The sequence below is a fragment of the Haliotis rubra genome, unplaced genomic scaffold (assembly GCF_003918875.1).
Source record: "Haliotis rubra isolate DU_JTF1 unplaced genomic scaffold, ASM391887v1 Scf1210, whole genome shotgun sequence".
NCBI classification, from domain to species: Eukaryota; Metazoa; Mollusca; class Gastropoda; order Lepetellida; family Haliotidae; genus Haliotis; species Haliotis rubra.
In genome coordinates, this window is record NW_025765127.1 from 33,374 (window position 1) to 49,296 (window position 15,923).

Here is a 15,923-nt window from a genome sequence, read left to right on the forward strand (position 1 = left end):
TTATTCTGTCCTTCATTAGTCCCCACACATTCTCAATAGGGTTAAGATCTGGGTTGTAACTGGGCCAGTCTAAAACATTTTTGTCCCAACAACCACTGTTTTGTGTAGCCTGCAGAGTGTTTTGGGTCGTTATCATGCTGGAAATTCCAATTATATTCATACAGTATTCAGGCTGTTGGAAGGAGGTGATAATTTAAGATGTCAACATATTGTTCCTTCGTCAAATTTCCAATGAAAATACACAAAGACATCACGTGATGATGTCCCACCCCACATGTGAAATTTGGGGTATGTTTTGGGCATTAGTAGATAGGTTTCACGGTATCTTTTGTCCAAATTGTCACACAGTTCGGAAAAAGTCAGTCAGAACTTTCATCAGAAAAGAAAACATTATCCCATTCTTGATTTTCGTAAGCCCAACACCAGTTAAATAAAAAATCTTTCATTTTGTTCATCTTTCATCAATGGTGAGGGAATTCCGCACTTTTTCACCCAGTTAAGTCTTTGTAATTCTTGTCTAACAGTTTCATTACATACCTGAGGACTTCCTCTATTAATCATCTCATTTCTGATATTCTCAACGCTTTTCAATTTTTCCCAACTCACAATCTGACCAAGTCGCTGACGATCCGTAGTACTGAACTTCCTTGGCCTCCCTGCCCATATCTTGTGCTCAATCCCAACTCCTGACTGAATATTCTCCAAAGTTCTGTATGTTGTAGACAGAGGAATGTCATGTCTACTAGCTAACCCTTTTGCATTAGTCACATCCCTTTCAAAATCATCTAGAACCAGCTTTCTTTTCTCTTCTGCTGTCAAATCTGCCATGCCAACAAAGGAAGCTGTCTTCCAGACCAGGGGAGATAACTCTTGGTTCATTAAGGATCATTCTGAAGCCTTCAAGAGTTGCCTTCCATATTGAGTACCTTACTACATAATGTAACACCTATTTACAACTTCTATTATCAATATTATGAAAGAAATATTTCTTCAATAATTTCTAGGAAAACTGTACATGCTGGTGTGTACAGTAGAATGCCTTGAAGCTTGTATCATACTTTGTAAAGAACACCCCTTGTTTGCACCCACCATATTGGTTTCAGGTCAGAATATGCCTTCAGCAGCTAAAACTCAAGATTGATAATTTTATCAAACAGGGTCATTTGGTCCATAATCATATGTTTACCAACTGTTGCCATGAAGTTGGAGTATTGATGAATAGGGTGTTACATGACAAACAATTTCACAAACAAACATATTTGGTTTCTGTTGACAGCAAAGTGCCAGCTTTCCTGAATGTGGTGGACATTGCTGGTCTAGTGAAAGGTGCTCATGAAGGCAAGGGTCTTGGGAATGCTTTCTTGTCCAACATCAAGGCTTGTGATGCTATCTTCCATGTTGTTAGTAAGTAAACACCAGTGCAGAAACAAATATGATATTGCTCAAATTTATGTCACTATATCTTCAGCTCAACTGGTAGAGCTTGAGCTTGAGCTTATGCACTGGCGCACAATGATTTCTAAAGATACCAATTAATTTCGGATAAGTTTGGTAAATGGATAGTCCCCTCTGAAAGACAGATCATGTTTGAAAAAGAGCAAAATCAGTCAATACTAAGTATGTGTCAGGTACAATCTGGAATTGCCTTGGTCACAGGGCAGTAAGTTTGAAAACTCTTGGTGAAATTATGTTTTAAATTTGGACAAGGTATGATAAGGGTGGTTTTTGGCCCACAAACAGAATTGGCTGAACACATGTTATTTGTTTAGAGACAAGATGGCTTTGCATAAAAAAGCTATTTTTTAAATGATCTGAGGCCATAATTTCAATGCAGAGGGGCCAAAAATGGGTTTTATCAGTTCCCATGAAAAAATAACAAGAAATCTGAAATATCAGTGTGCCATAATGACTTATATACAACTATAAGTTTATTTACATACAAACAGTGTCAGTTTTGCAACAGGTATTCATGATGAAGAAACATGTCAACATCAATCACAAGGTTTTAACTTCAAGGGGCCCAATTAGGGTTGCAATACATTGTGGACAGTAATTCAATTACTTGCCAATTGATTACCAAAAAGCTCATTATTCACAACTTTCTTTGCACACATAAACTATAGGTCAATTTTACAACATGTACTTATGATAACCAATCATGTCCCACGAAAAATCACAGGGGGCCCATTTTAGGTCTAATTACATTTTGGGCACAGCTTGATTTTAACAAGTTAGTGTTAAAAGTCAGTATTCACAACCGGTTTTAGCAAATATACAGTAAACATCTCATTCACAACATGTTATTACAATAACCAATCATGTTGCACTAAAAATCACAGGTCTTGACCTCAAAGGGGCCTATTTCAGGTGAAATTACATTCTTGGCACAGCTTGATTTAACACCATGTAAGTGTTAAAAGTCAGTATTTACAACATTCTTGCAAATATATACAGTAAACATCTCATTCTCAACATGTTGTTATAATAACCAATCATGTTGCACTAAAAAGCACAGGTCTTGTCCTCAAATGGGGCCTATTTCAGGTGAAATTACATTCTTGGCACAGCTTGATTTTAACACCATGTAAGTGTTAAAAGTCAGTATTTACAACATTCTTGCAAATATATACAGTAAACATCTCATTCTCAACATGTTGTTATAATAACCAATCATGTTGCACTAAAAAGCACAGGTCTTGACCTCAAAGGGGCCTATTTCAGGTGAAATTACATTCTTGGCACAGCTTGATTTTGACACCAAGTAAGTGTTAAAAGTCAGTATTCAAAAATCTTCAAAAAGTAATTATTCACAACTCATTCACTGCAAAGATATATAAAACATCCACTTTCCCTCTTCATCCACATGGTCATCAATCTCTGAATCAGTTTCTGAATCACTGCCAAGAACTGCAGCATTCAACCGTGTATCACTAGAGTTGCTGGAAACTGGCATATTGTTTTGGTGTCTGCCATACCCAGATCTTCTCTCAACTGAAAAACAGATGACTTTATATCAAAAGAAAATTCTGTTTTAAAACTTTGATATTATAAATCTATTCAAGGGTAACATTACTTATTTATTTTCAAATGTCAGTAGTCTGGTTTGAAGGCTTATGCAGATTTAATCACCACTGAGACATCAGTATTTCTGAAATTCGGTCACATTAAATTAGAAAATTGAAGAAAAAAATATTGGTTATTATTATGCTTACCTTCCACCTCAAGTTTTAAGTTCTTCTGAAATCAGTCCAAGCAAATTTCTCTTATCTGAAAACAAATATTTGAAATCATAAAAGAATTATCAATATGTTCAAGAAATTGGTGCTTTCTAATTTTTCTAATGCTAAACATGTCAATAGTATAGTTATATAGGGAAGGGAATTGACCTCCAAAAGCATAAGCAATTGTTGAGGCCACTTTTTGATCAATTATAGATATAAGATAAAAACAACTGTTAGAGCACATGAAAACAAAGGTAATCAGTCCTCAGTTTTAATATGACAATTGAAACCAATAGTCATTGATTCTGTAAACATATTTTTAAGAAGAAATAGTGAATGCTTTAATTGATTATGTGATTTGGTTATTGGTAATTGACTGGCAGCCCACAAAATATCCATAAACTAATTATTTGTTTGATCAGTGCACCACTAATTAACAGCTCTGGACAGTTTGTAAATATTTACTTAAAGAAATTACCTTGAAACAATGCTTACCTTCTACAAAGTGGAAAAGTCAGTGTCTTCAGGCTTAAACAAGATTTACATGATGTTAAATCAAGTTTGTTTGAACAGTGTAAGTTACATTACCAAACTTAAGAAAATCTTTTTACAAAATTTGTATTTCATGTGCACAAGTTTGGTCAGCCAATTTACAATGTTTAACTTAACTTTTGAAGAAAAAAAAGAAGAAAAGAAAAAAAACATTAGGATTTGAACCTGAATGTCTGATGACAGAAAAAAATTGAGAGGCCATCACTGTAACCACTAGGCTACAGATTCTACTGTTACTATTTGTCACTTTAAGCTTATATATTACACTTTGCAACAATGTGTCACTTGACGTCTGCTTGCTTTTCATAATCTGCTAGACCTTGATACAATGTTCTTATTCTAACAATATTAAATGTAGCCTGATATATCCTAGAAAACATCAAGCTACATTATTTTTGTTAAAATGTGTATGTTTATACACAGTTACATCCTGTGGAATGCCAGTGTTATTTGACAGTGACAGGTGACACAGAGGGGTTTGCTAAACAGATGATAGAGCAAATATGATAAAATTCTAGCATAATTACAAAGATTCTCACCTTTAGAATGCTGCCTGATCACATTGTGAAAAATCTTCTGATGTCTTCTTATTTTTCCAGCAGTGATCAACAGGGTCTCCAAAAAACTACCCTTGTTTACCTCAAAGTAATCAGCCTTGAGAGTCCCTTACGATATTGAAACTTTTTAATAAACATGTTTGATAAGTTCATTTTAGTGCTCTAAAACATTCAAAATAGTAATGAATCATGGTACAGTTGTGTAAATGTGACAGATAGTTTTCAGAGATATTACTTTACGCCAATGTTTATTTTTGAGATGTTGTATGGGGCAATTTCATACAACAGAAAAAATGTACTTTTTTAAACATTTTGATATGAGCAAAAGCGTGACCCACCACAATTTTTTAGGAGTGCATTCAAATTTACTCTCTTCATGTGTGGTGAAAAAATTGGGATGGGTCAAGCTTTTGCTCACACTTTTTTATCACTCTGAAAATATGAAAATGCAGGTTTTTCGAAGATATTGTAAAATAGGTTAACTTTGAGGTCTTCAAAGAGGAAAAAAACAGCACTAAAACATATAAAAAAACCATATGGAGGTAATTTCAACAATTTATTTAGCATTTTTTATGCTAAAATTATCATGTTGTAGAACTTTGAATATCATGAAATTTTGTGGGCCAATAAGGGCCTTTATCATATCTTGTCCTTTACTGGAAATATGACAGTAAGATATTTTTTAGAATCCTGTGTCCTTTAGTAGTCATGGAATGGTCATAAAAAAATCATAATGAAGTTATTATTGCTCATATTTCCTATGAGCACACATTTTACGAGTGATCCCTAGGCAGTTTCTCAGACTCTATTTGCTGTGCTTTCTCCAATTCGTAGAAGATGGCAAAATAGTAGATTTTGTCAACATATACCCACCAAACCAATTTTGAACTGCAGCAGGCAAACTCAGAATTGTTCTCACCGTCTGCCCAGAAACAAGGGACAGACACTGCCTCACTGCTATATCTGAACTACCTACCCTATTCAAACCAGGCAACTCTACTTGCAAGTGTGATGCCATAGACCACTGCGTTGGCAGCAAGAAATGCGTTCTCTGGAAAAACAAAGATATACCCTATACACCCCCGGAGTGACTCCCACTAGAGGTTCCAGAAGAAAAATCGAGATCCTCGACTGTATCTCGAACATAGAGAACCTGTATGACAGCGACTGCCTCCTCTGGTGCCTACGATACAAACGCATACTCGACAATTTGGTAGACAATTGTCCATGCGAGAGAGATTCTTGTATCCTCCAGCAGCTAGATGGGAAAGCACACCCACCATTTGGACGGGAAAATATTTGGCATACCCCATTGCCAAAATACGGTGGACCAAAGGATATGGAAGCGGCAGAACCGCCATGCAACAAACACAGAAAAGCTGTAGACGTTCCCGCGGAATCTATGTATGCAAAAAGTTTGCAGAAGCCAAATACAAAGGAGAGAACAGCCTGTTGCTGCTATTCTGTTTGCTGACTGGAGAAACTATGCCGGTATATGGCTACAAGATACAAGAAACTATTCACCGAGACAACGGTGGAATAGAAAATCTATGGTTGGTTTGTGGGCTGTTTCTTTGTAGGCTTGGCAAATTCTGCTACTCACCCATTTTGGAAAAGAAAGACGATCAACAAGTAGGGTTTGTGTTTCCCAAATGGGAAGCCCTACTACCCGACAGGATGTCCATAGAGCATTGGCTCAGGCTTCTTTCCAAGGGAACTTTTGAACTTGATTCATCGCCAGAGTATAGAGAGGCCATACAGATACCTGAAGGAACATACACCTGTAGAGGGTTTGCTAGAAGGCCAAAAGGTGGGTATATCTTCTACATAGAGGCCGAGAGAGCCCCGCCGACAGTAGGCCTAGGAAACATTCCTGTTGGAGAACTCGTACCAGTCTGCAGCAACAACCTATCGAGCCTCGTACGGGACCTTGGTGGGTATATGTTCTTGCAGATGGTTAGCAAACCTTTCCTCTGTACCTTCGGCAAGACAATTTCCAAGGAGGACAGGAAGGCAGTCGGTATCGTCCCCGCCAAGCCTGGAGACTGGAGAAAAATAGCAAACGATTCGGTCTCTAGAGGGGTTCCCGGGATTGGCTGCTAGTGTTGCTGTCTTCTTGGTTGCCCTGTTGGCCTGTGTGTTGGCCGGTGTGTAGTTGTTCCAGGTCGCACTGGCCTTCCAGACAAAAACTGCAGCTCGGGAAAGGTACGCCCACTTTTGGGTTGATTCTACTATCTTGGCAGCCTTCTGGATATCGTCTACTCCATATAGAAAGGATATTTTTGGGTGGTTTGTACGATATCTCTATCTGTTGGAATAGTTTGTTGTTTTGCAGGATGTACAAATTGGTCTTCTTTGCTTTTGCCAACATGTTTGTATGTAGCTGCAATACTGCCATAGCAACAACAGATCTGTATGTCCATTTTTGTATAGTTTCTAGCATATGTCCAATAGTTTGTTTCTTTTTGTTCTTCCTCCCCTCCTCATCCCCTAGATGCTTCCTCTTCTTTGGTTCCCAGTGTATGTAGAGCTTCTGCCAACATATTTACAGACTCCTTTGCACGCCCCTCTAGACCATCAATACGATTGTAGCAATCATCCCATACATTTCTTGATCGTTGGATGGTGCTTTTGCAGATTGCTTAGGTTTAAGAAGGATACTCACCCCTTCTATTTATGGACTTTGCAGACACCTTTCAGATATGCCTGGGTTGGGGAAACTTCTGATTGAAACGGATTTCACTACACACCACAGATTTAGCTCGTTAGATATGTTTTGGAACAACTTGTTCACAGATAATGGTATCTGCCAGCTTGAGCGTAGTAATCTCTATTGCTTTTCTGTATTTTGTCATTGATGTTTTTTAATGATTTTGTCTTTGTTTTGAGCAATAAACTTCTGAGTGTTCATTGTGGGTATATGCACTTGTCCAATATATTCTTGCATCCAAACTGCTTTTACAAGTCCTGTAGTCTACCTCAAAGAGTCAGTATGTTGGTACTTGTTTATTCCCAATTTGAAACTAAAGTTAGCTGGGAATCAATCCGTAAAAGAACAAACAACAAAGCAATGTGATGTAATTAACAATTGTATTCTAAAATTGTCTGAGTTCACAAATCATTACAAATCGCTACTAAAGTATCACTATTGCAGTACAAAGTAGAGAGGTTGTACAAAATTCAAAGGTAATGTATATCGCTGTGTATAGTGCGACCCATGTATAAGACAAAACCCCTCTACAAGCCATCAAAATCAATGCTAATTCATCTTTCCCTTCCATAAAGCAATGTGGAATGATGCATTTCACCTGTGAATACATTTGCAATAAAAACATATTTGTTTTTGTTATTGTTTTGTAACCGCCTCCCTGGTGTAGTGGTTAGAGCATCTGCCTGGAGAGGGGAAAGGTCGTGGGTTTGATCCCCAGCCACGTCATACCAAAATACGTTAAAATATGGTACTTGAAATTGTGGTCCCTGCCTGGCACCTGGGTACAACAAGGACAGGTTGGTTAGGAGTCAATTTAATGTGTCTGACTGGGTTATTCATGCTTAACTGCAGCATGGTATCTCAGTGAGCTCGCACTATAAAACCAGCTTAAGTCTGGACTGGTACAAGCAACCACACATACACACACATGCACATCGTCATATGTGCACAATATTCCTAAGTACGATGTTAAACCCCATTTTACCTCAACTCACCTCACCTACGTTGCTTTGTTAAGTGTATAATTCCTGCAATACCAAATTGTTACACATAATAAGAAGTTCATTGATGACAACATATTTAAGTTAACAATGATTTATTGATGCAACCACTCGCAAGTTATCCTATGTGAAACCATTGAACTGAGTGTCTGAGTCTTCGGCACACAGAATATTCCAAGCAGAGGAATCTGTTCCGTCATTGTAAATACACAGTACATTGAGTTCATCTGGGATCACTGCTACAGCTGGGTTCTCGTGCCTCTCACTTTCAGATCAGTTGACCAAATGCTTGAACAAACAATCGTCCTGCGAACCATCCATAGCGTTTGCAATGCCATACTTGAAGAAGCTGCTTTAAATCATGTCGCCTGGGATGCCCATCCATGCTGACGTTATCCATTCTGCTTCAGTAGGTAGCGGGGCCTTTTTCTGGTTGTTGGCCTTTGTGAATGTAAGCGTGCCATTTATCATCCAATGTTCCATTCACTTTAACATTCACCTTGAATGGTTTGTTGAAGCTAGCGTCTAATGGCTGCTGCAGAGATGAGCAGCTATCCTGGATCACAGCATGTCATGTTTTATTCTATTACAACTTGCTCTTGGCTGCTTCACACAAATGCAACTGGAACACAAGCATGGACTTGCAATCACTAGCACCCCTGGGGTTATGTGTCAGGGGCCGCCTCCGCCTCCGTGGTGTAGTGGTTAGTAGTGGTGTAGTGGTTAGCGCCCAGAGAGCGGAAGGTCGCGGGTTCGATCCCCGACCGCATCATACCAAAAGACGTTAAAATATGGTACTTGTTGGTCCCTGCCTGGCGTTCGGCATTAATGGGTACAACAAGGATTGGTCGACTCGGAGTCAGTATAATGTGTCTGAGTGGGGTATTCATGCTTCACTGCGGCATGGTATCTCAGTGGGCTAGCACTATAAAACCAGCTTCAGTTTGGGCTAGTACAAGCAGCCGCACATACACATACACATGCATGCACGTCGTCATATAAGTGAAATATTCTCAAGCACGACGTAAAACCCAATTTCACCTTACCTCACCTATGTGTCAGGTAATTAGCAGTTTCTCACAGCAAGGGACGCATATGTGCGTTAGTAGAAAGCACCTCTTATTTTGTAAGTGACTCACATTTGTGTCCTTACTTTTTTTTATCACAAATTACCCGTTTTTCAACCAATATAGTAGTACTGAGCAAAGATTAGCATTTATTTCGAGAGATGCCACCTAAGTGTTGATCACAGGAAGTATTTAGAGTGTTTTGATAGCAAGTACTAATCTTTATCATAGGCTAATACAGCGTTTGGTAAATGAACACATGTCGGCGAGAAAGACTCTTCATGGGGAGTGGATACTAAAATACTTTTTATGCACATTGATTGAAATAAGATACGAATTTCAAGGACATAGAAAGAATTCAAACAAAATGGAATACTTTGAATTTACTTGTAAGGTATTATTATGTTGTCATGTTTCATATAATAAATCGAAAACATAGATAAATACACATCCTAGCTCGAATAGATTAGACATGAATTAAGTTACTAATTTAAAGCTTACTGGATTATACATATTTCTTCCTTATAATCTAAATTTTACATTGTTACCTAAACAATAATAAATATAAAGTGATAACTCACACCTTTGCATCGACGCATAATAGATGTTCATGTCATTGTTATTACAACACTGGAATCTTTTACTACGTTTGTTACAAAACACAGTTGGTATGCCAACATTCTTAGACATAGGTAGAGAGGGCGGTGGGATAGCCTGGTGGTTAAAGTGCTCTTCACGCCGTAGACCTGAGTTCAATTCCCCACATGGGCACAATGTGTGAAGCCCATTTCTGGCGTCCCCCGCCCTGATATTGCTGGAATATTGCTAAAAGCGGCTTAAACCAAACTCACTCACTAGACATAGATAGAAGTAATGTCATACATTATTTATTACATGTAAACTATACAAAGGTATTTCAAGCATTTTCAAGCTGTTGAAAGTTTCATAGTGATTTATATTGTCATATTTCTATGCAATTTACACAAGCATTGTGTAACAAACTTTTGTATTTGACCTCTGTAATTATCTGATCCGGTGTAATAGACCGATCCAGTCCCGGCCGATAAGCCCCGCCCACTTCGTTTTTAACGTTAGGGGGGACAACCACGGACTAATCACAATGGCGTCACCGCCGGCTAAATGTACGTGATTGTGAACGTTGTTGATGAATTATGCTTGTAGTACGTTGGTATCCGTCGTTTGTGAATGATATTTAAAGAGGAAAGTTATGCTCACTTTATTTTTAATATATTTTAGTTGACAGATTGTAATTGGCAAGTGAAAATGATTTGCATGCTCGATGAAAAATCGTCTCGGCCAGCTGCTGAGTGAGATTAAGAAGCGTGTTTCCTTTCGAACCGAATAACATGTCTGGCAATTCACATCCGTCTAAGATGTTAGCAGGGAAAGGGTAACTGAATTATGTTGTTTGGGTTTTTTCAAAACTTCCCATCGTAATATTACAAAAACCGTGAACACAGCCACATGTTCAAATTGGAGATCGTTTCGATATCTATAAATAGATTGTCAAAACTGTTCGTGGCGCCTTTATTTATTTATACGTTGTTCAAATTTAGTTAAATCAATAATGTGAAAACATGTGTTTCTACCTTTTAATGAACTAAGCAGAAAAATATGTCCTGTCTACTACTTCATCCAACTTATTTGTCTATATTTGCAACCAAATAAATCACTGCATATCCTATTTGATCTCATTTGGGAATCTGGAAAAAGGTTATTGGGCTTGTAAACAGTATGTTCCATTGATGTATCTGGACATACCCAGAAGCAATATTCAGCAGCTAATCTGCAGCAATTCTCAGTATAATTTCTCTCTTCAAAATCTGTACACCATCCTAAAATGACACTGAATATAAGGACATCCATTTTTAAATCATCCTTTCCAATATATTTTTCTATGTGTACTTTGTTGTGGTATCATAATTTACAAACTTCCACAATACCGGGCTTCATGAACTGCCAGCATTTACGTACGGTATGTCACACCACAATAACGATATAGTCTTCACCTGTACACTGACCCATCTTCCAGAAATAGGAAACCTGTGATGCAAAATCTTTGAACAGAGGATCCACTGTTATCCAAACAATTAACTAGCATTGAAATAGAATGTTACACAAAATACATATATACTGCTTTTTCTTCATAGATATTTAACTGCTAATACTAATGTAAATAAGGTGTAAATAATATATCCTAAGTTCAAAGCTTTTCGTCAATAAAATTACATATTGTCATTATTGCTTCTTAAACAATGATAATCTTTGTTTTATTAGATCTAAGACCATATCGCTAAGGGACATAACACTAATTTTGATCTATTTCCTTTTCTGAGATACTTACTAGTGTCATCAAAAATATATTTAAGTTGTTTCTAAATTGGTAACAAAATAAAAGTTTAGGAAAACACACAATGAAAATGTCCTGAAGCTTTCACCTCCTTCAAACCAGTGTGCAATTTAATATGAAGCTCATTTTGCAAATAACCATCAACAAACCTTGAACAATTTGTCCAAAACCAACATCTTAATAAACACTACTTTGGCTCAAATGTCTTCAAATAATGGTAACCTCCTCAAAAGCTGAAGAAATTTTACATCAAATCTGGGATAAATATATGTTTCAATATTCATTCCAGTTACATGACTAGTCAACTGAAAATTTTGTAAGTTATTCTGTTCCAAGACTGAATAATGCCTGACCAGGGTGTGGCCTTTATTCTTTTTCAAATTCTCTGGATGTTGAAATTTATTATCATGAGCTTGATACTAGTAATCATTTTCAGAATAATCCTTTTAGTTAAATATATTATTTAAAACTCCAAAGATATCTTACAGCAGGAGCCAACAAACTAAGTTAATTAGTATCAAGTGATTGTTCTGCCAGGGTACGTATTTAGTGTTTGTTTGCCTAGCTCTGCCTTAAAATCACATGAAACTGATATGTCAGTCAATTAAGTAGTTATTTATAATTGATTATGTTATTATTTATTTTATTACCTTTCCACATTTACTTAAGGACGCAAGATTCTAAAAACATACCATTTCCAGTGAATTATAATTAAACTGACAGTTATGTTATTACTCCTAAAATGTACCAGTGCACCTCCCCTACATGTTAAAAAAATTATGTTGTAACAAAAATTCAAAAGAAATAATGTTCTCATGGTTAAGAAATACACTTTTATTTCACTCCGTCCAATATTCCAGAAAGTCACAATTCTTCTCACATAGTTTTCGTTTCTGATCCACATGGAGTAACGTAATTCAATTCAAGGTCCCATCTCTTTATAGAAATTCTGAAATATTTATGACATGGTTTTATAGACACTCATTTGAATTAATTTTGTTATTTGGATGTTGTCTGATAAGCAAATGCTGACACTGACTATGTTTCCGTTTGAATAAACAAATATTATTCCTGGAATATTTTGCACTAATAAGAGATACTGTACTGTAGGCTTTCAGATTGTGTTTTTGAAACTTTAAAACATCCTATAATGTGTGACAAATTTAAGAATATCTAAGGGCGATGGTAACAACATCCACCACATTGTTCTTTAATGTAACAAGTTCTGCTATTTCGATCGACCGTAACCACATAGCTTTCTCGCCTGTCTCATTTCAGCTTTATGGTGTACCAACTCAATGCCCAGTATTGACAAAAAACGTTAGGCAAAAACAATTTTGTAGTTACAAGAATTGCCCGTGTTTATAACACTTGCAAAGTCTTCAACTGCTTTTTGTTGTCATCTATTGGTAATGATTTTGCACATGTGCGAAAGTGTGTAAATTTGTGCAAATTCTCACCATCAAGCAGACCGTAGGTTTCGTGAGCAATGGTACAGGCATTTCATTGATCGTGAGGCCTATCTCGCTCCTTGATCCGCCTCAAATCTTTTGTCTTGACAGTAATGGTCGTGTTAAAGGAACACAAAAAATCGCAGCAATATGTAACAGATATAGCAAGTGTGAATGGCATAATACGAAGCACATCGCTTCCGAGGCATTTTTATCGTTTGACCCCGGAAATAACTCTGATAAATCCACAAACACGCCCGGCTTGCTGATTGGCCAAAATTGACGGATGCGCCAGTTTTGATTGACAGACTGGATCGGTCTATTATCTTGTGTATCAATGAACTCTCTATTGATCCATCATCAATAAAAGCAGGATAGTGTATCAGTTACTGTATTGATACACATGTGTATAATCATTCAATCAGACTATAGTAATAAAATAATTGAGCACCTGCCTTGACCTTGAAATAACAGTCTCTGGTAGAATGCATATGTAGCTAATCCCCGGTTGATAAATATGCGCTGTTCTATTATTGGAGTCATGCCCCTCATTGTAATGTTTATGCATACATGCACATCTGTAATCTTATGAACCTTGTTTGCATTCAATATAAATATAGGCACGCACATCTTCATAACTTTTAGGGAGGGATTCAACTGCAAGTTTATAGAATATAATAATCAGCATCGTGTCACTTTTTGAATTCTATAACACATGTACTTTAATTTGGATTTTCATTCATATCAAGGTGCACATTATATTTTCATGTACATCAAACCATTATGTTTTATGTTCAAGTTGTGTACACAAAATATATATGATAATAAATACCATCTCTACTCAATGGTTGGATTTCAATTGTTATTGTTTTACAAATTGTATGTTGGATCTCTGAGAACAAATAAACTTGTCAAAGTGTCTATCTACTCCTATTTGTCTTATGTGTTTATTTCATACATCGTTACAATTATGTATGGTTACAATACCTAAACTGTTACATGATAGCTAGTGTTGATACAACAGAAACCCCGCATATCGATTAGTCAATGATATAGCCAATAATCAATCTCTGTCCAAGCTGTTGAGTGTCCAAACATGCCATGCAATTTAGGTCATGCCCCATCATCTGTCCCTTCCTCTGTGACAGGCATCTCATGATACGATTGGTCATAGGGTGGGCAGACAATAAGCCCACTGGGACAAAAAGCCCTTGGACAAAAAGCCCTTGGACAAAAAAACCATAGGTTAAATGCCCCCATGACAGAAAGTCCTTGCAAAATTCCATGCATAGGATAAACCACCCTTTGAGTTGATTTTTAGTTGACAGGTTATAACATGATGTTTTCTAAGCAATTCCTCCCACTACTGACAGTTGTTACAGGTAAGTAGCATATGTGAAAACCATATGCACCTGGGCTCCTCAGTGACGATGTTGTTATTTTTAGTCTGCTAAATTTTGTTCCAGAGAATTGGCTTAAATTGGTCACTTCCTCTTACATTTGATTTTGTTGGACAAGTCCTCATTGTGGCATGTCAGTGAGCATGGTGTTTATTAAGATGGTCTTTAAAATGTTAAAACTTATATTATATTATATTTTAATTACTATATTCATGTGAGAATAAATTCATGAGCTGCAAAAAGATTTGTTGGTATTCTATTGCATCTTTTCATTGAGGACCTTTTTGTCCTGCCCATTGAGGGTTTTTGGTCATGGGGGCATTTAGCCTAGGGATGTTTCGTCTGGGGGCTTTATATCCTTGTGGGCCTGTTGTCCTACCACCGGTCATAGATAACAAATGATCAGTGAACAGTTGAGATACCAAACGTTCTATTCAGGAAACCTGATCATGTCCCATTACGTGACTGTTTGTTTCATGTCTAGACACAAGGAATATGTATTATACAATATGTATATGTATGTATGAAAACATGTTTGCAGCGTTAAATCAAGATGAAACAAAGTGACAAACTATGAATCTGCTCTGTGTTGCTCACAGACTCGCGTATTTGTACTTTCCCTAAAATATTCAGTATAAACTAGCAATGTATTGGCACAATGTACTACAACTATTTAGTCTGGCCACAGCGAGCCGGGCAGTCAGCGAGGGATCCAGGTGTTATGCAGTGGAGTCACTCCAGGGCTTAATGAGTTAAAGATATTGTGTATGGAAAAACAGACCATGTATGCCTTGGCATATTTTGTAACCAAACTTGATTTATATACTAAAAACATGATGATGATGATGATGATGATGATGATGATGATGATGATGATGATGATGATGAGTCCTTATGTTTCAGGATAATGGCTTCTTGGCCATGACATCATATAATACGTTGATTATATTTTGCACTAAATTCAACCTTTAGACAACTTGTCAACTTAATTACAATTGGTGAGGAACTATAAATCATCATCAGGGCATGGGATTTTATCCCATGATCATGTCATGCTGAAGGGGCATGGCTAAAATTCTGCTTGGAGAATTATGGTGCCTCAGACAACTGGGCCACTTGTCCCCATGTAATGTTGAAGTCTGATGTGTTATGATGAATGTGTTTGAGTTGTCTGCTCCAGTAGTATAGGGAATGGGGGTTTTGGACCAGGTCCAACAAAAGCCTCTGCAAAGCCTTATTTCCCAAATAAGGCTTTTGTTCAGGCCCTTAGATCTCGCCCCATTCCCCCTACTATAAAAAAGTTTGAGACGCTAGCGTGATACGAACTCCACATGTATACCTCACAGCCGTGCCACTTAACCGACTGAGCTACCAGGGACATGGCTTAAGTGTGTCGATTTAACAGGTCTATCCTGGGATAGCGAACTAGCACTTTCCTGATCATGTGACATGCCGTGTTGACAGGATACTATATTGGGATTACTTGGTAAGTGTTAAATATTTTGCTTGGGGGGTAACATTGTGCCGTACGGAACGATCAATAATTCTGCTCTAACAAACCCTCTACCTGGCCCATCCCTCAAGTAGTACAAG

At 37.3% G+C, this 15,923-nt stretch overlaps 1 protein-coding gene across 1 annotated transcript in view; it reads left to right on the forward strand.

Annotated features, from left to right (window-relative positions):
- Positions 1-1,276: 1,276 nt before the first annotated feature.
- The window catches only part of LOC124265357 (obg-like ATPase 1), a gene marked incomplete at its 5' end in the record, with an annotated part of 191,500 nt that continues 176,853 nt past the window's right edge, over positions 1,277-15,923 (forward strand). The window contains one exon of the mRNA XM_046700132.1: positions 1,277-1,404. Coding sequence (XP_046556088.1) covers positions 1,277-1,404 — 128 coding nt within the window. The remainder of the gene's footprint in view (positions 1,405-15,923) is intronic.